The sequence below is a fragment of the Hylobates moloch genome, unplaced genomic scaffold, assembly GCF_009828535.3.
Source record: "Hylobates moloch isolate HMO894 unplaced genomic scaffold, HMol_V3 SCAFFOLD_2, whole genome shotgun sequence".
Lineage (NCBI taxonomy): Eukaryota > Metazoa > Chordata > Mammalia > Primates > Hylobatidae > Hylobates > Hylobates moloch.
The window spans coordinates 138,917,773-138,943,775 of record NW_026652277.1 but is presented as its reverse complement, the minus strand read 5'-3'; the positions used below and the strand labels follow the sequence as shown (position 1 = coordinate 138,943,775).

The 26,003-nt window shown below is 37.1% G+C and overlaps 1 protein-coding gene across 1 annotated transcript in view; it reads left to right on the top strand.

Moving 5' to 3' along the window:
- Positions 1–26,003, top strand: part of TBC1D32 (TBC1 domain family member 32) — a 274,963-nt gene that overhangs the window by 153,185 nt on the left and 95,775 nt on the right. The window contains exon 24 of the mRNA XM_058435533.1: positions 25,317–25,439. Coding sequence (XP_058291516.1) covers positions 25,317–25,439 — 123 coding nt within the window. The remainder of the gene's footprint in view (positions 1–25,316; positions 25,440–26,003) is intronic.

Here is a 26,003-nt window from a genome sequence, read left to right as displayed (position 1 = left end):
TATATAATCACACATCTGGCCATTTCTCCTTCCATGCAAAGTGCACAACCTGGTGCACTGCTCGAAGTTCTGCCTACTGGGAAGATTTCCCTTCACCACTGTCCTTCAGGGATGTGCTAGAAAGGGGCTATAGTGCTGCAGCTGTCTACTTTCAGGTGGTGCCTGCATATCGTGCAGAACCATCCGTGAAACAGGCCCTAGTCTTCTCTTCCTCTGTCAGCTGATCATAGGGAACTCACCATGAGGCCATCAGTGCAAGCTGGAGGAGAGAAGGCAGGGTGGCAGGAGTGGAGACTAAGGGCATTTGAGTCACTTCCTCATGTAACTTTCTTATGCCTTCAGGACCTGCTCGAACCTGATCACACATATATACAACTTCTACTTGATGATGGAATGCTGCTGTGCACGACCTGCTTTATGGCTAATGGGTCAAAAAGCACACAGTTCATGATAGGCAGTTCAGGTCACATGGTGACTTGACCCATAGTCAAACATTCAGTTTCCACCAAAGCCCAGTAACATGCCAACGGCTGTCTCTCAAAGGTAGAGTAGTTATCTACAGAAGATGGTAGGGCCTTTCCAAAATCCTAGAGGCCTCTGCTGTGATTCACTTATGGGGGCCAGCCAAAGGCTCCAAACAGCATCCCTATCTGTAACAGATATCTTAAGACTCCTTGGATCTGCTGGATCATATGGCCCAAGTGACAGAGGAGCTTGCACAGCAGCCTGGACCTGTTGCAGAGCCTTCTCCTGTTCTAGACCCCACTCAAAACTGGCAGCCTTTCAGGTCACTTAATAAATGGGCTGGAGTAACACACCTAAGTGAGGAATGTATTGCCTCCAAAATCCAAATAGGCCCTCTAGGCATTGTGCCTCTTGTTTGTAGTAGGGGCCAAATGCAGCAACTTATTCTTCACTTTAGAAGTAATATCTCAACAGGCCCCACACCACTGGACCCCTAGACATTTTACTGAGGTGGAAGGTCCCTGAATTTAAGTCGGATTTATTTCCCATCCTCTTGCAGGCATATGTCTCAGCAATAAGTCCAGTGTGTTTCCTACTTCTTGCTCACTGGATCCAATAAGCATAATGTCATCAGTGTAATGGATCAATGTGATATCTTGCGGAAACAAAAAGCAATCAAGTCCTCTCTGGATGAGATTATGATACAAAGCTGGAGAGATATACCTCTGAGGTAGGACAGTAAAGGTATATTGCTGGCCTTGCCAGCTGAAGAAAAGTTGCTTCTGGTGGGCCTTATGGACAGGAATGGAGAAAAAGGCAGTTGCCAAGTCAATGGCTGCATACCAGGTACAAGGAGATGTGTTAATTTGCTCAAGCAATGAAACCACATCTAGTACAGCAGCTGCAGTTGGAGTCACCACTTGGTTAAGCTTACAATAATCCAGTGTCATTCTCCAAGATCTGTCTGTCTTCTGCACAGGCCAAATGGGAGAGTTGAATGGGGATGTGGTGGGAATCACCACCTATGCATCCTTCAAGTCCTTCATGGTGGCACTAATCTCCGCAGTCCCTGCAGGGATGTGATGTTGTTTTTGATTTAGTATTTTTCTAGGTAGAGGCAGCTCTAATGGCTTCCACTTGGCGTTTCCTACCATAGTAGCCCTCATCCTACCAGTCAGTCAATGTGGGGGTTCTGCCAGCTTCTAAGTATGTCTACGCCAATTATATATTCTGGCACTGAGGAAATGACCACGGATGATTCTGGGGACCAACTGGACACACTGTAAGTCAACGTGAGCTAAAACTCCGTTAATTACCTGACCTCCAGAAGCCACTACTTTAACTGGAGTACCACAGTGATGTTTTTTTCCCTGGAAACAACGTCAGCTCAGAGCCAGTGTCCAGTAGTCCCCAAAATGTCTGATCATTTTCCTTTCCCCAATGCACAGTTATCCTGGTACAAAGTCAAAGGACTCTTTAGGGAAGGATGGGAGAAATATTCACAGCATAGATTGTTGGTATTGAAGTGGGGTGCTTCCTCAGGGGGACCCAGTCTCTCCTTCACTCAAGGAGTTCTGGGTCTGTAAACTGGCTCCAGTCTGGAAATTGATTGAGGCGCCATGATTCTCTTTTTATAATTCAAATTAATCTTTTGTCCATTTGACCTAAAAGTTTTCTTCTAATATAAATTAAGCAAGAATGTATTAGGCTTCCTGTCAATTTCACTTCTAAAAACACTGTGATTAATTAGTTAATGTCAGAGCTCTACATGAGTCAGACTATTCTGTTTACTGCTTTGTCTCTGTTGTCCATTACGGTAGCTAGGTCCACCTTGCCTTTGATGGTTGAGTGCCACCACTTGGCCCTTGCCACATCGGGATCCAATTATTCTTATTGTATTTAAATTTTGTAGTTGAATGACTTCAGTTCCCACTGTTAGATCTGACATACAGAGAAGAGCAATTACAGGGCTCTTCAAAGATTCAGGTGCAGCTCTCACAAATCTATTTCACAAGGCAGTGGTCAAGGGTATATCTTCTGGACCCTCTCAACTGGGATGAGTAGGTCTAGTTACTAATCCACTCCACCATGTCAGTCTCCCTAAGACGTTGGATCCCCTCCTCTACGTTAAACCGAAGGAGATCAGTCATATCCAGCTTTCTCAGAGTGGGCCATCATTTAATCCATATTTCAGCTAATCAAGCAAATAGACTGTTAGACCTTTTTTAACTCCCTGAGCTGCAACATTAAATGCAGAGTCCCTACTTAGTGGACCTAAATCAATAAATTCAGCCTGATCCAATTCTATGTTCCTCCCACCATTTTCCCATACCCTTAATGTCCATTCCCATGCCTGTTCTCCAGATTTCTGTGTATATAGATTAGAGAACTCAAGCAGTTCTTTTCTAGTGTAGCGCACTGCCTCTTGGGTCACAATCTCAATCTCACCTCTAGAGGCCTGCCAGGATTTTAGTTATATGTCTAGAAGTAAACAGGGGTGTTGGAGGTGGCTCCTGAGGAGAATCAACATTATTTTCTGGGCAACTGCCTCAGGGGAGGCCATCACTGTTGTCTCAGGCAGCACAAGGTTTGTCTCCTCAGACAAAGGTGGAAAGACTGATGGCAGCATGGGTCGGGGAAGAGATGTTGCCACTACTGGGGATGGGGAAGCTGTTTCTTTTGGCAAAAAAGTTTCATCTGAGTTTACAAACTCAGTATCCTCAGCTTCATCATGGTCCTACCACACATCTCCATTCCAAATTGCAGGGTCCCATTCTTTTCCAATCAGTGCCCTCATTTTAACAGTATACATCTGGTGAGGCTGTGCATGCACCTTTTGTTGTAGGTCAGCCACTTGCGTAAGAGCTTGCATGTGTTTTTCTACAATTTCAGCTCTTTCTCTACAGGAAATAAGCTACTCACTATGGGCAATCTTAGCAGATTTGAGCCTCAGCTTCTGAAGCCAGGAGACAGAATCCCTGTTCATCATTGTCTTTCATTACTTTGTCCACTGAACTTAGGAGCAACCAACCAACTTCATTATGTTCCTTGGTTCTCCACATATGGTCAAAGGTATTATGTAGAGTCACTAAACTCCTTTCCTCTCATGAGAGGTGAATCAGGAGTGTCAAATCTATTTATTTTATGTAACTCTCTAAACAGTTCATGCCAAGGAATGTCAGTGTTCTCCATACTATTACAAGTAGAGTCCTTAGCATTTTTGGATCTAAACATATTAAGCAGCCAACTCCAGAAACCCCAAAACCAATGAAAGAACATCCTTAATATTCTATTCCTCTAGAACCATTCCTGGTACCAAAATATGTATTAGTCAGGGTTCCCCAGAGGGATAGAACTAATAGGATAGATATATATATATATATAAAGGGTAGTTTATTGAGTATTAACTTACATGATCACAAGTCCCACAATAGGCTGTCTGCAAGCTTGAAGAGCAAGGAGAGCCAGTCCAAGTCTCAAAACTGAAGAACTTGGAGTCCAATGTTTGAGGGCAGGAAGCATCCAGCACAGGAGAAAGATGTAGGCTGGGAGCCTAGGCCAGTCTCGACTTTTCACGTTTTTCTGCCTGCTTTATGTTTGCTGGCAGCTGATTAGATGGTGCCCACCAGATTAAGGGTGGGTCTGCCTTTCCCAGCCCACTGACTCAAATGTTCATCTCCATCGGCAACACCCTCACAGACACACCAGGATCAGTACTTTGCATCCTTCAATCCAATCAAGTTGACACTAAGTATTAATCACCACATGCCCAAAAACCATACTCTGTGTGTTTACAAACCTCCAAGTAATATCCAACTGCAGGCAATCCAGAACGTTTTCTAAAACACAGATCTGAATTTGGTACATAGAGTAAGTGAGCAGGCCTCCTATAGTCTCCGCTCATTCTCTGCAGCTCTTACACAATTTTATTGGCAAGCTGACCCTGTTCCCTATTTCTCTTCTCCAGATATGGTTGTATGTGTATTGAATATTGAAAGCTTCCTGAAACTTAAAGTATAATAAAAAATAAAAAAATAAAAATTGAAAGCTTCATATTTGAGAGTGTGGTTACTGTATGTAATTTATATTCTTCTCTTGGTTTGGATAGCCGACAGAAAAGGATTGGGATTTACATTTCTGCTACTTTTGTGTGTGCCAATCAGAAGGAAAACTTTTATGTTGGGGGAATGAAATGTGTTTGGTTAAGTAAGATACGTATGTGTGCACATGGGTGTGCATGCATGTATATAACAAAAATTTCCATATATGTAGATATGTGTATATATCCAAATATATGTATATATGTACATGTAAATGTATATTACACATCCACACATGCATATGTATCTTAACCAAACACATATACATATATGTGCATATATATATGCATACACACATTGTATTTGCTTAGAGTTTGTAAAAGTATAATTTATGGTGATGTATACATGGAATTATTTAGACTGTTAATAGAAAAGAAATGTTTTTCTTCCCTGTATATATTAAATTAGTACTAGGAGAAAGTGGCAGGATAAAGAGAAGGGGCTTATGACTGTGGTTGTGAGATAAACCAAGAACATGTTTGGAATTCTTTCAAGTGGAAATGATAGAAAGCTAAGACTAAACTTCATAGAATCATTCGTTACCCCAGACAAATGCCCGCCTCCACACATTAATGATGTGATAATATTTTAACAGCAACACAGAAAGTTTATAGTAATTAAGAACAGAGAGTTATCATGTTTCTGGCGAGATTTGGTTTGGGTTTTAAGTAAACTCCTAGAGGATTCACCATATCCAAAATATGTCCCAAAACAGATGAAAAGGCTAGTCCCTGATCTTACAGTTTATTCTATTCCTCCAGATAGTTCAAATAAACATTTAACATAAAGGAGACACTGATTTTCATTTCCAGAAATAAAATTAGAGGCTGGAGGACAATAGTGAGGAGGGAAGGGAGAGTAGGTAGATGTGGGGTGGAGGTAGAGAGAGTGGATGTGTAGGGGGGTAGAGGGAGTGGATGTGTGTGTGGGGAAGGGGTGTGTGTGCAGAGGAGAGTTGGGAAGGAAGACAGAGGGAAGAATGGTGGGGGGCAGGGAGAGGAGGAGGAGGGAGCATGGGAGACTAGGAAGAAAGGATGAGGTGGAGGGGGAATGAGGAAACGATGAGGTGGAGGGGGAAGGAGGGAGGTTGGAACTGGTGGGGAGGCAAGGAGGGAGGTCAGGTGAGAAAAAGCAGGATGCTTGCGGGGAAGTTGGGAAGGAGAGGGAAGGAGGGTGGTGGGGGACGGAGAGGGTCGTGTGTGTGCGTGCGTGTGTGTGTGTGTATGTGTGTGTGTATTGGGATAGGAGAAAGAAATTATATAGTGTATGGTATTGTAAAATCTACCTCTTTGCAGTGATGCTAAATGCCCGTTTTCACACTAAAATGAGCATTTAGTTGGGAATGCCCCTTAGTATCTGAAGCAAAACAATGTATCTCATCCATAATTCCATAATTGGACATGAGGATCAAGTGCAAAATTCTTAGTGTCCTGGCTTACTTAGGGCATAGGTTCTGGGCCTAGCAGTCTCTTCAGGACTGAAGGGAAAACCCCAGGGAGGGCTCACAGTATGGTTAGTGTGAGCTGGTATATGTATATCTTGTCCTTAGACTGCTCTTTTGATTATAACTAGGTTATGCTAGTTGTGTTTTTTGGTGCATATTCAAATATATATTGATGTCTCCTGGGTAATGCTGACATGCTATGCAGCTGTGTATAGTGTTATGATGATAAATTAGATGTCTGTAAACTACTTGGGGCTCTAGAATCAAACATGTTACAAGCATTTTTTTTCTAGTGCATAAGAAGCCCTTAGTTAGTATATTCGCATTTTATAATATATAGATATAACATATAAACATATAAACATTTATAGGGTCAATATAATGAACATTAATATTAACTATAATAATATTTAATATTTAAGTATGAAATTATATTAAATACAATAGTAATATTATGTAACAATATGTTATCTGTTGGAAATGCTCAGTTAGACTCACTGTGTCAGTCTTAATGTTCAGCATGGAAATCCTGTGAGTCTCAGGGCTCTGGACTGACCCTGGTTATAATTCTTTGCCCTGAAGTTCTGATTGTGTATGCTGTGATTTTTTCCTGAGTCTTCCATTTTGGGGTGTCAAAAATGGCAGTTTCCTATGGTTAACTGAAATCTTTTACCCAGAAGGAATTTTATTTCAGGTTTTAAATGTAAACAAGATAAACTTCTTTAGGATGTCAAATTGGCATTTGTTTCTTTAAAAAAAAATAACTTATTTACCTCAAATATTTTTCTTTATGACAATTAAATCATATTAATTTAGTTTTGTTACATTAGAGATAAAATTTAATAAGGTGAAAATAATTAAAATCAAAAGACGATTTAGAGCTTAGAAAACAAATATGTTTATTTTTGTTTTATCTGTTGGAGCAAAGGGCAAATAAAGGTCCAGATTCTGTGTGGCTTCGGTTTCTTTCCACTTCCAGCCCAGAGCCCATGTTTATCTTTTTGGCAGAGCAGCTAGAGAAGATAATAGTTCATGGTCTGTGTGATATCTACTAACCACTACTTTTTATTTTTATTGAAGTAATAATTGTACATAGTTTAAAAAGTCAATAAGCATGGGGAGGTTTTTAAGAATGAAGAGTAATCCCCTACTCATTCTACTGTACTCCCAAGTTCCACTCCTCAGAGGCTGCCACTTTTAATTCCTTATTTTGTTTTGTTTTTGTTGGGGGGACGTTTCATCTCCAGGTTTTAAAAATAACACGCTTACACATCTCTTATCTTTAGGGATTTAGAAGCTTAGGACTTAGATTTCGTTGACTCTCCTTCTCTCTCTGTTCTATAGTTTTGTCATATTCTTGATTAAATTTCTATTAAAAGCTTCCATTATAATATCTGTATAAATATTATTTATTGGTAGTTTAAGTAGTATGTTATGACTATGTATCCTTTTTCCTAAAACTTTACTTTTCTTGGAGTTAATAATTACATAATATTTTACATTTACTTTATTTTCAATGTACGTATTAGTAATATATCCCTAGACTATCCTAAAAATATACTGCTAACCTCTGCTACTGCATAATACTAATATAGTGCTCATTATGTCTCATGTATTTGTATTGGTTTTATATTTAAGTCACTCAATTTCAGAACAAACTTATGAAGTAGGTACTCTTAATATCTCCTTTGTTTTGTTTTGTTTTTTAAAACAAATGATTCAACTGGGACACAAAGAAGTTAAGCCATTCAATTAATGTGACAAAACTGGTAGTTGGTATTTGAATCCAGGTAGACCGGTTCCAAAGAATGTAATACCTAACCCATATATTGTACTGCTTCACAAAATATATGTCAAGGTGCCCCACAATCATTCTTTACAATTATGTTTTATAACTACAAGGCTTTCACATTCTTGAGGGCAGAGACAATATCCTATTCGTATTTGTGAAAACATAAACTCTCAACCAGCTAAAGGGCATCAGATAATCTTATTTTTTTTTCTTTTATCACATTCTTTTGTTCCACTTTGTACTGGAGGATTCTTTTTTTCTTTTTTTGGCCCTGAGCATCAGCCTTCATGGGATTTCCCTTCATCATCATCCTGGGAATTTCTTTTCTCTCTTGTGGGTTAGATCCCCTGTTACCTGGGATCCAATTACCTATCTTGGTTTACTCCCTTGTTTTCATGGAGCCACCTTCTCAGTAGGAAAAGATGTGTGGGAGGAAGTTTTTCAAGGTGGGAATGGGATGGAGGCTTCCACAATATAATTTCAGGAGCTGAAAAACCAATGGACAAGTTGTAACTGATTTATTAGGCCAGGAAAGCTAAAACCCAAGCTGGCAGTAGGGAAAACTCCGAAGCTACTTATTTGCATGTTACAACATTCCAGAAGTACTAGAATTAAGGGCACTACTGAGAATGCAGATGAAAGTAGAGGATTAGGTGAAAGTCTAACCCTTTCAATAATAAGACTAGTTCCAATTATAAGACTCAGTTATGCTTTCAGATTTCCTGCATTCCTACACCATTTAGCTGAGTGACTGTTTTTCTCCTGCTTAAGCAGAACATTGGAGGGTTTTGCCTTCTGAAAAATAATGAATCAGAGATACCAAGTGCCCCTGAGAGAAGGGATACTGTGCTGAAAATGGTTAAATGTTACTCACTGCCAATTCAAAGATATATTGTGATTATATTTTATTTCCTTCCCCAATTTGTTTTTTCTAGAATTAGTAAGGAATCATTTATTCCTATTTCTCATTTGCTTAGTTTTTCTTTATATCTAGAGGTAATTTATCCCAAGATTGTTATTATCAAATATAATAATTCAGTACTAATATCTAATAGTTACAAGAGTGCTTACTGTTGGCAGGACCATTCTAAGCTCTTTGAATATTTTAAGTCATTTAAACCTCAGAGCATTAAAGTTTTAATCAATAGTAATAGCAGTAACATTCTTTCAGCTAATACAGTATAATTTTCCTTCCACAACAAAAATGGCCTTACCCTCTTCCCTAACATGGAAGTCTAGAGTCCCATCAGTATTTATTTGGTGATTTTTCTCCTTTGTTACTTTAGTTCTAGTCATATCTTCATATTCTTTAACCTATAAACTAAATTACAAAATCAATACCCTACATAAAGCAGGGGAGAGATACAGAAAAAGGAAATTATAAATTTCCTTTTTAATACATAAATGCTTACGTAACAGAGCAAAGTTTAAAATATGGTTAGTTAGTACAGTCTTTGTCTCTATAAGTGGACACATGGCTTTAGTGGGTATTTATAACTTTTCCCCTTCTACCCATTCTGTTTTCTCTTGTAATTGAAACAACCCCAGCTGGTTAGGATGCTATATATTATCTATATCTAAAATTTTTTTTATATCTACAGCTTTGTTATTGAGGTTCTTGAGCCCTTTGTCATCTTGTCTGTATTGATTTGCATTAGTCTTCCATCAATTTTTTTACCACTAGATATGGCAGTACTAGTAGGTGCTACAGAGGATCCCTGGGACACCAGGCTTTATTTACCTCTGCCTCCATTGCAGAGGAGCAGTCTTCCTTTCATTGATAATCATGATAAATTCCTCTAGCCAATGCAGTTAACTTATTCTGCTATTGATTCAGGAATATGAGAAGATTCAAAGGTTAGAGCAAAGTTTAACTTTTCAGTTCCAGTAGAAGTACTCTAGTTTGGAATAAGATCTCAAAACCATCAACTTTCTCGCCACCCTTCACAAAGTTAAAGGGTTAGAAAACCAAATAAAATCATTTTCCCTTCTACTCTTTAGTTCATAGACTCATATATTATAGGTATAAGAGAAATAACATCATATATTGGTTTCTAGTTCAGAGCATTTCGTGGGACAGCACCTCAGTTTTCCAAGGTGTTGTGTCCTACATGATATCCTACTGAGTTTTCAACATGCCATTCCACCAATATCTATGATCATCTGCTTCTGGGAGCTAGGGTACATCATAAGACTAGTGAATATTTGCTCAGTGCCTTACTTTTTTTATTATTAAACTTGTTTCTTGGTCAGAAACAGTGTTTTATGGATGCCATCACCCCTAGAAAGTCCATAGTAAGATAATGTTTGATAGAAAAGCATAGTAGCCAAGGATGTGAAGTTTTGTGTATGGTGTAAGAAGGCATTTTTAATGTAATCACCCTGCCACTAGGTAGCTTGTTGGTATCCCCAGGGTTATTTACTATCTTCTGAGTCCAGGGTTGGTCTCTGCCTATGGCAGTCTGGATGTTCAGTAACAGCTGTAGTCAGATCATCTGTGATGAGGGAATCCATATTGTTCAACTCACAGATATTTCCTATACAAATTTGGCAACCAATCTGGCATTGTGCACTATATGACTTTCTAAAATATAGTTTATATGTGCACGATAGCACTCCACCATCAAGTGAAAGTGGCATTTGTAAGATAAGCTTAAATTAGCCCTGATAACACAAGTGAATTGTATGAGCATATGACTCACATTCACAACGTACACCTCTGGCTCATGGGAAATTTTCTCTAACTAGGTGACCAGGGAAGAAAAACGGTTACTAAATCTGATTTATGGGTTGTATCATATATTAGTACATGCTAGAATTGGACTACTTTTCAAAGAGGGAAAATTTTGAAGTAGCATATCTACTCATTTACTTTGGAGACAGATGAGACTTCAGGTACTGATTTGTATAGATTTATGGACCATTGCTAATGGTTGGGCTAGATGGTCAGGGGCTCAGAATAAAAAAACCTTACAGAATAGTATGAGAAGATTGGTGGAAAAAAGTATATGGATGGTCCTCTGAGAATACATACAGGTTGAGGGAATAATTTTGACTTGTGAATGTTCTTTAAGGGCTTCCTCTTCTTGCAAAGGAGGCAAAATAATCCCTTTCATGGATAGGTCGGTCTCTTTCCTCAGCTGCCCTAGTGCTTGCTGGAATGGGATTATGTGCAAAGTGGCCACGATGGTGGGAGCTCAAAATTATGTTTATCAAATTGAGGATCACAAAATAAGAATAGTTATTTAACAAAGGGAACATAGATTTACTCCAAAATCCTAGAAATCTGTGTGTGATCTCGTACTGCACCTTGTCGGAAGTTCCTGTGCTATCCAATCTGTCATTGAAACCATGACCAGCATTGAACCTACTGGAGTAAAGGCCCAAGTGATAAACTCTCTGAACTTGGAGGCTGCATGAGTTTTTTTTTTTTTTTAATTTGTTTTTGCTGTAGGTCATAAAGTTGACAGAATTATAGGTGATGTCATAAGTAGTTCTGAGCAGTACACCCAAATATTAGAGAAGTTGCTTCCAAAATTGGAAGAGGCTAAAATCATGCATTATGCCATTTTCTTGGTAGTAATTAATGTGAGATGTAGCAATTTGTCATGCATTTGACAGGTGATTCTAAGCTACTAGAACTCACAAACTTTACTGAGACAGCAAGCCTCTCAATTTTTATGGATTACTTACCCTCTGGAATTCTTGTTTTACTAAAGCATATGGAGTACCAGCTACTTCCTGCCCACCTAAGTCCAGTTAATATTATATCATCTATGAAGTAGTTTTTCATCATGACCTCTGGCTTGGTAGGACAATCAAGGCTACCCTAGACCAAATTTTGATAAAATGATAAAGATATGTTGTCCATGCCAGGTGAAAGTACCCTGTTTCTGACATTTACATTTGGCCAAGTCAGCAGTGTCTTCTCAGTCATAGAGACTGTATTGATTCACTCTTGTGAAGAAATTTTTATCTTGATGATGTCTTTTGTTATATGTAATGAGCAGATACACTATTGTAAAGCTTAAAGAAACCTAAGAACATTGGGCAGATTGAGCAATACTTCCAGCTTCTCTGATGTATATGGGAAGTTTGTTCCCTGAAGCACATAGTGTGTATTGTCTGTGTTTAGTATTTCAGAGGGTTTTGATAGTAGCCATAAAATCATATGGGTAGTTTTTTATTGCTGTGAGAAGACTGTTGGAGAAATTCTGCAACTCTCCATTGACATCTTGTACTATGTTTTTTTCTTTCCAATGGGTATACATACGGTTCATAAATTTTGACCATTTTATTTATGTAATGTATTTTAGGGATTTCTGTATTTCTTCACAGAAGGTTTAATTCACTTATTACAAAAAGGGAAGAGAAGATGTAATGATGATAGATTTCTGTGAAAATTATTTGTGTAAGATCATACTTATGTGTAGCACAAGATGCCTAATAGAAATAAGGACTTGGCCTTCAATACCTGACGTGAAGTGAGAAAGTTGATAAACCTGACTCAAGGGAGGCAAGACACTTGACTGAATATCACCTCAAGTGTACAAATGCTTTCCTAGACTTACTAAAAGAGTCTAGATACCTCCCACCTCTAGCCACCTGCCGTGCCTCTAAAGCTTTGCTGCAAGCAAACAAACTGTTATGTCTTTATCATCTTCAAAGAGCATCCCATATCCTCAAGGGTACTAGACTTTTGGAGCCTCTGAGAGCCTTAAAATTATAATAGTGGAATAATAGTTGCACACTACTTAGCATTGTATGAAATAAGGAATAAAGGAACAGCTAAGAATTTTACTGTCTTTCCTTTGGTGTACAGAAACTTCTCTAAATCTTGATGAAAGTAACTTAATAATGCCTGCTCTAAGAGGGTTTTTGTGTGGCATAAACAGAATTAGTCTATTTTTCTAACTGTGTCCTAAGAGACACATACACAGAGATGCTCTGGTGTATTTACACACACACACACACACACACACACACACACACACACACACAGTCTGTCTCTTTCTGTTTTCTGAAATTTCCCTGTTAATATACTGTCGATATCTTTACATAAATTTACTTTAAATGATTTTTAATACTTTAACTTTTTCATTAAAAAAACTAAAAATATACCATTAAAACTTGTATCCATTTACCTGTTAATTTGGATTTAACACGGATAATTGTTGACTTTTTTTTTCAGCCTGCTTTATATGTGAAATACGTACCTGATTTTTTTTCATAATTGAGAAACTCGGATTGGGGCCAACAAAAATAAAACCTGACAATTTCTTGCTTATAATTCTAATAATAGGAATGTTTTCAGACATATTTTTCTGGTCATTTTGCTAGATTGATGGATATAGCATAACCCGTATACTTCTATTCACTTTGTAAACCTAGCCTTAATATTATGGTTAGGCAAAATGATAAATTCTGTTAGTTACTCAAGTGCTGTTTCCTTCTATGTTTAGTCTGACTGCTAGCTTATACAAATATGCTGGTATAATTAATGAGCCATTAAGTCTGTTTATTAGATGATTACATAATTGAGTACCAAATGGCATTTAGCTGATATCAAGTCTTGCAGGAATCTTTATACATAATCATGGAAGTATGCATTCTTTTATTAGTATTCTGAATTTGTTAATTTGTTGCGTACCCATTTTGACTTCTTGTCAATATAATATATACTTTTCTCATTACCTACCCTAGCATAATACTTCAGTTTTTAATGAAATAGTACAAATATAAATATTTGATAAAATATAAACATACAACTTAACAAATTGTTATAAAATAAATACTCATGAAATCTCAATCAAGTAAACAGAGAATTTGCAAGTACTATTTGCATTTGTTAGTCATGACTTTGTCCCTTCCCTCTAATGGTAACAATTATTTTGACTTTTATGATGTTTACTTCTTTGGTTTACTCATATGTATTTTGCTACCTAGTCATATATTCCTAGACAGTGTATATATTTTTGGGTTTTTACATTTGTATGTCATAGTTGTACACATTTTGGGGATATGTGTGATATTTTGATCCATGTATACAATGTTTAGTAATCAAATCAGGGTAATTGTGAACCACCATTTTACTCCCTACTTCCATGAAATCTACTTTTTAAACTCCCACATGTAAGAACGTGTGATATTTGCCTTTTTGTGCCTGGTTTATTTCACTTAACATAATGATGTCCAGTTCCATCCATGTTGTTGCAAATGAGAGGACTGTATTCTTTTTGATGGCTGAATAATATTCCATTTTGTAAATGTATTACATTTTCTTTATTTATTTGTTGATGGACACTTAGGCTGATTCCATATCTTGGTCATTGTGAATAGTGCTGCAGTAAACATGGAAGTGCAGATACTTCTTTGATATACTGATTTCCTCTTCTTTGGATATATACCAGCAGTGGGATTGCTGAATATGGTTATTAGTCTGTTCTCACACTGCTATAAATAAATACCTGAGACTGGGTAATTCATAAAGAAAAGAGGTTTCATTGGCTTACGGTTCTGCAGACTGTACAGGAAGGATGGTTGCAGAGGCCTCAGGAAATCTGCAATCATGGCAGAAGGCAAAGGGGAAGCAGGCACATCTTACGTGGCTGGAGCAGGAGGAAGAGAGAGAAGTGGGAGGTGCCACACACTTTTAAACAACTAGATCTCATGAGAACTCACTATTATGGGAAGAGGAAGGGGAGGAATCTGCCCCCATGATCCAATCACCTCCCACCAGGCTCTCCTCCAAAAATGGGGATTACAATTTGACATGAGATTTGGGTGGGGACACAGATTCAAACCATATCAATATGGTAGTTATATTTTTAGTTTTTGAGGAACCTCCATACTCTTTTCCCTAATGGCTGTTCTACTTTGCATTCCCACCAATAATGTATGAATATTCCCCTTTCTCTGCATCCTCACCAGCACTTGTTATTTTTTGTCTTTTTGATAATAGCCATTCTAACTGAAGTGAAATGTTATCTTGTTTGGGTTTTGATGTGCACTTCCCTGGTGATTAGTGATGTTAAGCATTTTTTCATATACCTCTTGGCCATTTGTATGTCTTCTTTTGAGAAATATCTGTTTATATCTTTTGCCTATTTTTAAATTGGGTTATTATTATTATTATAATTATTTGTTACTGAGTTGTTTGAATTCCTTATATATTCTGCTTATGAAATTTTTGTTTTATGGATAGTTTACAAATATCTTCTCACGTTCAGCAGGTTGTCTCTTCAGTTTGTCCATTGTTTTCTTTACTGTACAGAAGCTTTTTAGCTTGATGTAATCTCATTTGTCTATGTTTGCATTGTCGCCTTTGCTTTTGAGGGCTTACCCAAAAAATCTTTCCCTGGACCAATGTCCTGTAGTGTTTCCCCAGTGTTTTCTCCTAGTAGTTTCATAGTTTCAGGTCTTACATTTAGGTCTTTAATCCTTTACTTTTGCATGTGGTGAAAGATCTAGTTTCATTCTTCTACATATGAATATTCAGTTTTCCCAGCACCATTTATTAGAGAGTGTTTCTTCCCCACTGTATGTTCTTGGAAACTTTGTCACAAAGGAGTTGGCTGTAAGTGTGTAGATTTATTTCTGGGTTCTTCATTCTGTTCCGTTGGTCTGTGTGTCTGACTAAACAATATATTTTAATTTTGTTACTTTTTGAACTTCATTTTAATTACTATAGCTTTGTAATAAGTTAAAATAACTGATAGAGCAATTCTTCTTGCTTTGGTCTTTTCAAACATATCTCAGCTATTTTTAGTCCTTTTCTTTCCATATAAATTCCAGAATCAGCTTATCACATAAACCAACTCGCTGAGATTTTAATTATCATTGTATTGAGTCTAGAGATCAATGGTGGATGAATTGACATCTGCATAATACCATTTTCCAATCTGTAAACATGGCATATATCTCTGTTTAATTAGGTGTTCTTTAATTACTCTCATTAAAATTTTATAGTTTTCTATGTAGAAGTCTCATATATCTTTCGTGGATTTAATGTTTTTAGCTTGATAGTACGTTCCCCAGTGTATATTATAATGTGTGACAATATCAGTGAGCAGTTAAGAGCATGGACACTGGAACCACATTGCAAGACTGATGTTAGGGAAGGTCCTTAACCTCTCTGTGCCTCGGTTTCTTTTATATATGGAGGCAAAAGCTGTATGTTTCTTACCAAGTTTTCATGAAACGAAATACACTACAACTCTCCCAAATTTAGAACATGGTAAGCACTTGATAAGTAGTGATAAGTGTCTGTTAGATTCTTTTAGATTATTAGTGCAGGTATTTTGTTACATTCTGCACAAATATTTTGTACAGTTTTGATTAAATAATTACATAATGTTTATTTAAATTTATAAATAAAGTTAGTCAAGAATGCACATCTTTAAAATATTTAACATTCTTATCCTGGTAGGTGCTTTGTCTTTATTTATTGAACCCTTCACATTTTTCAGTCGTACATTGCAGCTTTCTTCATATAGATCCTGTCCTTTTTATATTGTGTATTATCTGTAATATTATATTGTCTATTATTATCATTTGTTTTATTATCATCTGTTGTATTTTTTGCTATTGCTAATGGGGTCTCTTCTTCCATGGTAATGCTTCATTGGTTATTGCTGGTATGTTATAAGTAAATTTATTGGAGTTTTATTTTTTGTACTTTTTTTTTTTTTTTTTACAGGCCACCTATGTGATTTTCACACACATGCACACACTCACACACACACTGTATATATCACACACACTCTCTCTCTATATATATATGTTTTTGTCTCCATATATAAAAGAAATATATATTTATATGTAAAGTAAATATATATATATAGTGTGTGTGTATATATATGTATGTATGTTTGTATATATACCCCCTGCCATTTCCAGTTGTTTTCTCCTTATCAACCAAATAGTATTATCATACTTTTAATTGCTTAGGTGTTAAAGTTGGAGTTTATATTATTTTTTATTGCTCTATTAAAAAATTTCTATAAACTTTGTTATTTAAAGCAACACCTATTTACTATCTCAGTTTTTGTCTAGACACACCTTAGCTGGTTCCTCTGTTCACAGTCTCACAAGGCTGAAATCAAGATGTTGGCTGTGGCCATGGTCTCATGTGAAACTCAAGAAAGATCTGCTTCCTAACTCACACAGGTTGTTGGCTGAGTTTAGTTCTTTACAGATTTAGGACTGAAGGCTTTGTTTTCTTGCTAGCTAAAGGCTGGAGGTCCTTTCTTACAGCTGTCTATTGAAAGTTGCCCTCAACTCCTAGCACAGGAGACACCCAACAAGAAGAGCGCTACAGTCTTATGGAATGTAATCTTGTAATCACATCCTTTGTATCACCTATACCATACTCCACTGGTTAGAGACATATCATAGGACCTGCCTACACTCAGGAAAAGGGGATCACACAAGAACATGAGCACCAGGATGTGGGGATCTTGGGGGCTACGCTAAGAATCTGGACAATGCAGAGCCATTCTTTCAGTCCAGAAATCCTAAGAATACCCTTAGGATATTTTAAGCCACTATCTTATCTAAATTATTGCTATAGCTTTTTAACTGGTTTCTTTTTGTCTGCTCCTGGCTAATTTTAGCCTATTACATGCATAGCAGCTGGAGTGATCCCATTAAAACACAAATCAGGTAATCTCAGTCCTGTACTCACAAAGTTTTTCATATCATCAGTATGAAACCATCCCCAGTGATTTCTCGTGTCACCATAAAAAAATCCAGAGTCATCACAATGGATGACTATGTGATCAGGACCCCTACTGATGTGGTTAGGCTCTCTGTCCCCACCCAAATCTCATGTTGAATTGTAATAATCCCCACATGTCAAGGGCAGGGCCAGGCAGAGACAATTGAATCATGGGCATGGTTTCCCCCACACTGTTCTCAAGATAGTGAGTTCTCATGAGATGTGATGGTTTTATAAAGCGTCTGACATTTCCCCTGCTGGCACTTCTTCCCTTGCCTGCTGCCGTGTAAGATGTGCCTTCCACCTTCTGCCATGATTGTGAGGCTTCCCCAGACATGTGGAACTGTGAGTCCATTAAACCTCTTTCCTTTATAAATTACCCAGTCTTGAGTGTGTCTTTATCAGGAGTGTGAAAAAGGACTAATACACCTACCTAGTATTATTTTGACCTCATCTCCTAATACAAGTTGAGTATCCCTTACCTGAAATGCTTGGGATCAGAAGTATTTCAGATTGCAGATTTTGAAATACTTGCATATACATAGTTTGATATCTTGGGGGTAGGGCCCAAATCTAAACATGAAATACATTTATGTTTCATATAAACCTTATACACAAAGCTTGAATGTAATTTTATACAATATTTTAAAATAATTTTGTACATGAAACGAAGTTCATGTACATTGAACCATTAGAAAGCAAAGGTGTCAGTATCTCAGCCACCAACGTGGGCAACTGTGGTTGCCTGCTGTCACCATCTTTCCTGACTCTAAATTTGTATGCTACTGTATTAGCCCATTCTTACATTGCTATAAAGTAATACCTGAGATTGGGTAATTTATAAACAAAAGAGGTTTAATTGGCTCATGGTTCTGCAGACTATACAAGAAGCATAGCAGCTTCTGCTTCTGGGGAGGCCTCAGGAAGCGTCCAATTATGGTGGAAGGCAAAGGAGAAGCCAGCGTCCTACACGGCAGGAGCAGGAGCAAGAGGGAAGGTGCTACAGACTTTTAATCAACCAGATCTAATGAGAACTCCTTCACTATCACGAGAACTCACTCACTATCATGAGAACAGCACCAAGGGGATGGTGCTAAACCATTGAGAAATTCACCTGTATGACCCAGTCACCTCCCACCAAGCCCCACCTCTAACATTGTGGATCACAATTTGACATGAGATATGGGCAGGGACACATATCCAAACTATATCAGCTACTGATAAGCAATCATTTCCTTACACTTATTCACACATAATATTTAACACTAAAAAATGTGACATACCATTTATACAGTAAAAAAAAATGACATATTCAGGACAACTGGCAGCACAGTAGCATCACCAGAACACCTTTCTTAGCTGTTGAACATAAAACTGTAGGCTTTCAGTCTCCACCTATGATGCTGTGTTTTGATTAAAAGGTTACTGTACCTTGGGCCGGGTGTGGTGGCTCACACCTGTAATCCCAGCACTTTGGGAGGCCGAGGCGGGTGGGCGGATCATGAGGTCAGGAGTTTGAGATCACCCTGGCCAACATGGTGAAACCCCATCTCTACTAAAAATACAGAAGTTAGCTGGGCGTGGTGGCACATGCCTGTATTCCCAGCTACTCCAGAGGCTGAGGCAGGAGAATTGCTTAAACCTGGGAGGTGGAGGTTGCAGTGAGCCAAGATCGCGCCACTGCACTCCAGCCTGGGTGACAAGAGCGAAACTCCATCTCGGAGGAGAAAAAAACAGATAATGTACATTGAGCAGTAGGGATGCCAACTAAACTGTGTGTTGTGCATTTTGATTGTGTTGTGACCGTGATCCATAACATGGTGTGGAATTGTCCACTTGTGGCATCATGTTGGTGCTCAAAACATTTGGGATTTTGAAGCATTTTGGATTTTGGATTTTGGGATGCTCAATGTGTACTTCTCCCTCTCTTATTCCACTTCAGCTATATTGGCCCCCTTCCTGTTCAAACAGGTTAGAAATTCTCTCACCTTAGGTATTTGGCTGAAGCTATTTGCTGTACCTGGAACACCTTTTCCCCCAATAGCTATATGGCTTGCTTCCTTATTACTTTTAGGTGTTTCCTAAGAAGGTTATCACCTTCTTAGTGAGCTCTTTCCTGACCACCTTATTTAAAATTACACACAGTGATATATTTTTTCACTCCTTGTTAAAACTCGTTTTTCACTTTCTTGTTTTAGTTGTATCCGTTATTTTGTTGTTTAATTTTTAATTTTGTTCATTGTTCTCTTCCTCTACTATTTAGAGTTCCATAAGGACTGGGATATTTGTATGTATGTGTGTGTGTGTTTATTGGCAAATTCCCAACATTTAAAACAGTAGTAGCCACTTAGTAGGTATTCAACCAATGTTTTTCTAAGTAAATTGAAATTTATGTCATTAGGAGATGGAGTCACGAATAGTTTTATTGTCTTCTAATAATGAACATTCTATCTCCTTTTACGTAGCATGCCTCTTTATTTTATTCTTGTCTTTTTGCATTAACTTGAATTTCTAGAACAATGTTAAAAATAATGGGCAGTTTTGCCTTCCTGATGACTTTAATGGGAATACTTTTCCTGTTTATGCTTTTAGATCTTCTATTGAGATAGATTTGTCTTTTAAAAAATCAAATTAAAGAGGTAACCTTTGTTTAATTTACTCAGAATTTTTTGGAGGACAAGGAATAGAGAGTAGATGTTGAATCTTAAAGAGCTTTTAAGCATCTGGTCTGATGATTGTATGGCTGTCTTCTGTTACATATTGATGTCATAAATTACATCAGGAGATACTTTAATATTAAACTCTCTTTTTATCCCTGGAATGAACTGTGCTTGGTCACAGTATGGTACTATTTTAATTTACTGCTGGATTAAATTTGCTAAGCTTTACATTATTTCTAGTACTTGTAAGATTTTAAGTCTTACGTCATTTGTTATTTTAGATTTACTCATTCCCTAATTAGCAGAATTCAGTCCAGGTATGTATTTACTCATAAAGTTGCCCCAATTCACCTTGGATCACCTCATTGTACATCCAGATACTGTAGACCTCTCTTTTCAAATCTTAACTCAAGATCCACTGACAGTCATTTTCATTATCTATTCAGTGGTTTAGTAGCCTAAAGAAAGAAAAGGGTCTCCCTAAACCTTCTTAACTTACAGCCTTATATATCTGGGTTGATGATAACATGATCCTCTCTATTGTTCAAACTAAACACCCAAGAGTCATTCTTGATTTTTTTCTTCTTTTACTCTACATCATAATTTGTTCACCAGGAAATCTTATCGCTTTTTTTTTTTTTTTTTTTTTTTGACAGGGTCTGTCACTCAGGCTAGAGTACAGTGGTGTAATCACAGCTCACTGCAGCCTCGACCCCCTGGGCTCAGGTGATTCTCCCACCTCAGCCTCTCTGATAGCTGGGACCTATGGTTGTGTGCCACCATGAGCAGCTAATTTTTTGTATTTTTAATAGAGACAGGTTTTGCCATGTTGCCCAGGCTGGGCTCGAATTCCTGGACTCAAGTGATCTGTCTGCTTCAGCCTCCCAAAATGCTGGGATTACAGGCATGATTCACTATGCCTGGTCTCTTTACTCTTAATATAATTTAAAATTCCTGTATGTATTAGAGTCTATGTCTTGACTTTCTTTTGCTTTGTCATTAAAGCTGTTTAAATTCCTATGGTTTGTAATATGTTTTAATATCTAATCATGTTAGACCTCCTTCCAGTTTTGTCCTAGTGTTCTAATATCTAATCATGTTAGACCTCCTTCCAGTTTTGTCCTACTGTTCTGGTATTGAATGTTGCTGCAGCTATGTCTGGAACAATTTGATTTCACCTCCTTCCGTGTCCCTCACCCCACTCTTGTAGTAACTTGGTCGTTTTGCCTGGATACCCCAATGGTTCTTTGTTACTTGTTAAGCTTAACTTTACCAGGTTCTGTCTCTGTGCTGACTCTTTTGATTCAGTTTACTCTGGGACATATTGTACAGTTTATGTACTTAGATTGATGACTTTTTTTCTCCTGGGGAGAATTTCTTGACTAATATCTTTAAAGATATATCATGTTAGATTATTTCAGTTCTCTCTTCAAGAAATCAATAATTTAAACTCCCTATTTCCATTATATTTTTCACATTTTTGTCATTCTGTTCCTTATATTTGTTATTATCTTCTTAACAGTATCTGTTTTCTTTTTTACTGTTTGCAATTATACTTTCATTTCTATGACAGTTTTGTTCTTCTGTTTCATTCCTTAGCTCTGCCAGCTCATGTTTTACTTTTTCTGGTTGCCGTTTCTTTCCTGTGTTCATAGATTTTTATTTTGTGCAAGGAGCTTAATGGAGACCACTGCTTTATCAAACTTGTTTAATTCATAGAAAATTGTGTGTTCACAGTTTAAGTATTTAAAGGCAACTTTTTTTTTTAGTATGTATCTTCTACCTGTTTATCTTTCTTTTTTTATTTTTTCTTATAGCACCTTTGTGTGGTACTTCTTTTTGGAGAGATGTGAGCTTTTTCACAGCAGCTGTTTGTAGGAGGCTTATGCTTAAGAGAAGCTAGAGAAGCTAGGGTCATTCTCCTGGTTAGATGGAATTTTTCTAAAGGCCCAAATTTTGTATGTGTGTGTTTGCTCCTTTTTCAGGCCATCCTCTCCCCTCCCCTGGTACCTCCCATATATCTTGATATGGAGGTAGACAGTTTTCTGTTTGTTAGTAATTGTCTCTATAATCTAACTAGTAATTAATTATTAATAGAGTTTTTTGTGACTTCTGGTTCCACTGTGCTCCTTCTGCTTCTTGGTGTCATATTGGAGGTCTTGTGTATCCCATTTCCACTGTTGAAAACAGAGGATTAGGCATTGCCTCTTGGGTTATGCTCCTCATTTTTGAGAATTTTATATTGCTTTTCTTCTTAGAAATTTATTTTGCTTTTATTTTTATATTAGGGTTCTCTAGAGGGACAGAACCAGTAGGATACAAGTATATATAAAAGGGAGTTCATTAAGGAGTATTGACTCACACAGTCACAAGGTGACATCCCACAATAGGCCATCTGCAAGGAAGCCTTGCTCCTGCAAAGAGCGAGGAAGCCAGTCTGAGTCCCAAAGCTGAAGAACTTGGAGTTCGATGTTGGAGGCCAAAAAGTATCCAGCATGGGAGACAGATGTAGGTTGGGAGAGTAAACCAGTCTAGTCTTTCCACACTCTTCTACCTGCTTTTATTCTGGCTGCGCTGGTAGCTGATTAGATTGTGCTCACCCAGATTGAGGGTGAATCTGCCTTTCCTAGCCCACTGACTCAAATGTTAATCTCATTTGGCAACACCCTCACAGACACACCCAGAAACAATATTTTGCATCCTTCAATACAATCAAGTTAACACTCAATATTAACTATCACAAGTCCACCCTTTGTCAATGTGAGCTCATAAACATCTGAAATCATATGTAATCTTCAAATAAAGACAACAAAAAGATTATAATTACACCTAACGTAACTATCCTTTGTACAACAGGAAACACACCAATCCCCAACCCAAATGCTGTTACATAAAGTTAACAACACTTAAATGCTGATATGAAGTCAATAACTCTATGTCACATGATAAAGGAGAAAGGAAATAAAATGAAGATATTTTCTTAGTACAAGTGTATACATGCATAAGCATGTTCTTAACAAAATAAGGAGGAAATACTCATGACAATTACAGTTCTCATTTCTGCAGCTGGTCACATGGTCGTAGCTGGTATTGATGACTACCTTCTTCTACTACCCATTCTGTATTCTCTTTGCCTTCAGCAAGCACCTCAGCAGGTCATGGTTTTTTACCTGGTGGAGTGACCCAAACCTTCATTCCTGAAGGGTCTGAGCCATTTGTAGTCCTGCCTAGATTTGGCTGTTGTAGTTTCCCATTGACCTTAATCACAGGGCGTGGTAATACTAAGAGACGCCCTAATGGATCTCCTATATTCCACGCATACTCTTCCTTACCTCCACTGTGGAGTAGTTCACTGATTTCATCTTGATAGTTCAGGTCAGTCACCCCAGCCAACATTGTAACTCCTTAGCCTGTTGACTTAAAGGTAGGAGGAGCCCAAAATTTACTGTATTAGTCTATTTTCATGCTGCTGATAAAGACATACCTGAGACTCGGTAGTTTATAAAGGGAGAAGAGGTTTAATGGACTCACAGTTCCACGTGGCTGGGGAGGCCTCATAATCATGGTGGAAGGTGAAAGGCACATCTTACGTGGTGGCATTCAAGAGAGAATATATATATATATCATGGACAGCCACAATATCCTGTCTCATTCTTTCCCTTCCCCAGCACCATTTGTCCTATTTTTACTGCCTTTGGCTGCCCTTCAATTTATTTTGTGGTTAAACATTTCTGTGATATGCTGTTTTTCTCCCTTCTCCATGCTTTTGGGTAATTTCTAAGTGTATATACCAGTGTTACTGGAAGGTTGGTTTCTTCTTGGATTGCCTATTTCCTCAAATACCACCTTTCAGAGAGGCCTTACCTAACCACCCACTATACCATAGCCCCCCAGCATTCTCATGATATTATGTTTGTTTGAACACTTTTTATAATCGTAGAATTTTTAAACATATAAAAAATGTAGTGAATAGTATAATCTTTCATGTGCCCACCACTCATCTTTATTAATTATCAGTATTTCACCAGTCTTGTTTCATCTCCCTCCCTCCACATACGTTTTTTTCTTAAGTACTTTAAGGCAAATAGCTGATAGGCTGTCTTACATATAAAACATTCAGTGCATATCTCTAATAAGTAAGGACATGTTTTAAAAAACAAAACAAAAAAACCTTCATCATTGTGCCATTGTTACATCTAACAAAATTAACAATATTTTCCTGATCTCATCTTGTATTACTGCCACATTTTCCTGTGTGATTTAAAAATGCACTTTTAAAGTTTGCTTGAATCAAGATCAAAATAAAATCTTGACATTTTGTCCTCTTTTTTTTTTTTAACTTGTAAGAGTTTCTTTTTCACCTCTGTTTTTTTTAAGACTTTTTGTTTTCTGAACAAATAATATATATATATAATAATATATAGGATTCTCAAAACTCTGAATTTGGTTGATTGTTTTCTCCTTGCAGTGTTTTTAAATATGTTTCTCTAATGCCTGTGTTTCCTGTAAACTGATAATAAGATGTATAGGATTGATTAGATTGAGGTTCAGTTTCCTGGGCAAGAGTACTTCATAGACAGTGCAGTGTGTGTCCTCTTGCATTATAATAGGAGACACATGATTTCTGCTTGTATCTTTTAATAATATTAAGATAGATAAGTGGGCTTAGGTGTTCTTACCTTGATCTGACAATTATAAAATTAGCCACTGACATTTTATCTAATGAACATTTTCTAGATTGGCAGCAAAATGATGATTCTGTCATAACTTTGGTAATTAACTGCTGAATAAAAAATTGTGGCAATTTGGAGTTTTTCTGGATTTGCTAAAATTCTCTGATGAATTTTTAAATTAAGTGGCAGTTGAGAGGAAAATTTACTATTTATGTAGATTTAGATAATTTTAAAAAATCTAGATTGGAAATTACCCATGATCTTTTAAAAATACTCAGTAAGAACAACTTTTGAAGAGGAGATTACTATTCTAATTGATTAAAAATGTATCTGAAATAACTAAATGATACTTTCTGTTAGATTTATATTTTGATGTACAGGTATTACTTTGAGACATCAAGGATGTAATTATGCTTTTGGGACATACTTTACACAATCTACATTTATTTTTCTTTTTTATATAGGTTATTAAGTGTGATATGCTGTGATCTGGACACTCTTCTCCTGTTAGAGGCTCAGTATCAGGTATCTGAAATGTTACTAAATGCTCAAGAAGAAAATATCTTGGAGACTTCTGAGAGCCACAGGTAAAAATGGGTGATTAAAACACAGTAACAGCAGTTTTCTTTAGAGATGTTTTGTTAAGATAGTAATTTTTGATATAGTTTGTTTAATGTTTTTCTGCTTTCTAAATTCAATCAATTTAAATAACAGAATACAAAGCAACTAAAGTGTAAATATCACAGAAAGATTATGATAGAAGTGTTTGGAGAGGGCTTGCAGAGTACTACTTTCAAGTCTGTTGCTTTTGTCGTGTGTGTGTGTGTGTGTGTGTGTGTGTATGTGGTATGTGTGTGTATATATATATATATATATATATGTAATACATAAAATATTAGGTAAGACCTAACTTTATTAATGGTTCCATAAAACCGTATCGCCTTTTAATTCAGCTGTTATTGTAAGATGACCCATTGAACAAAATTTTTGATTTTGTGTCCTTTGCAGAGGCACTCTTTATTCCATCCTCTTAATTATGTTAGTTCATAGTCATAAATTCTGATTATTTCCAAAATGAGGTTATGGTAATATCCTGATAAGTTTTTTCATTAATAAATCACACTTGCCATTACCTCAATTTGGCTGACTGT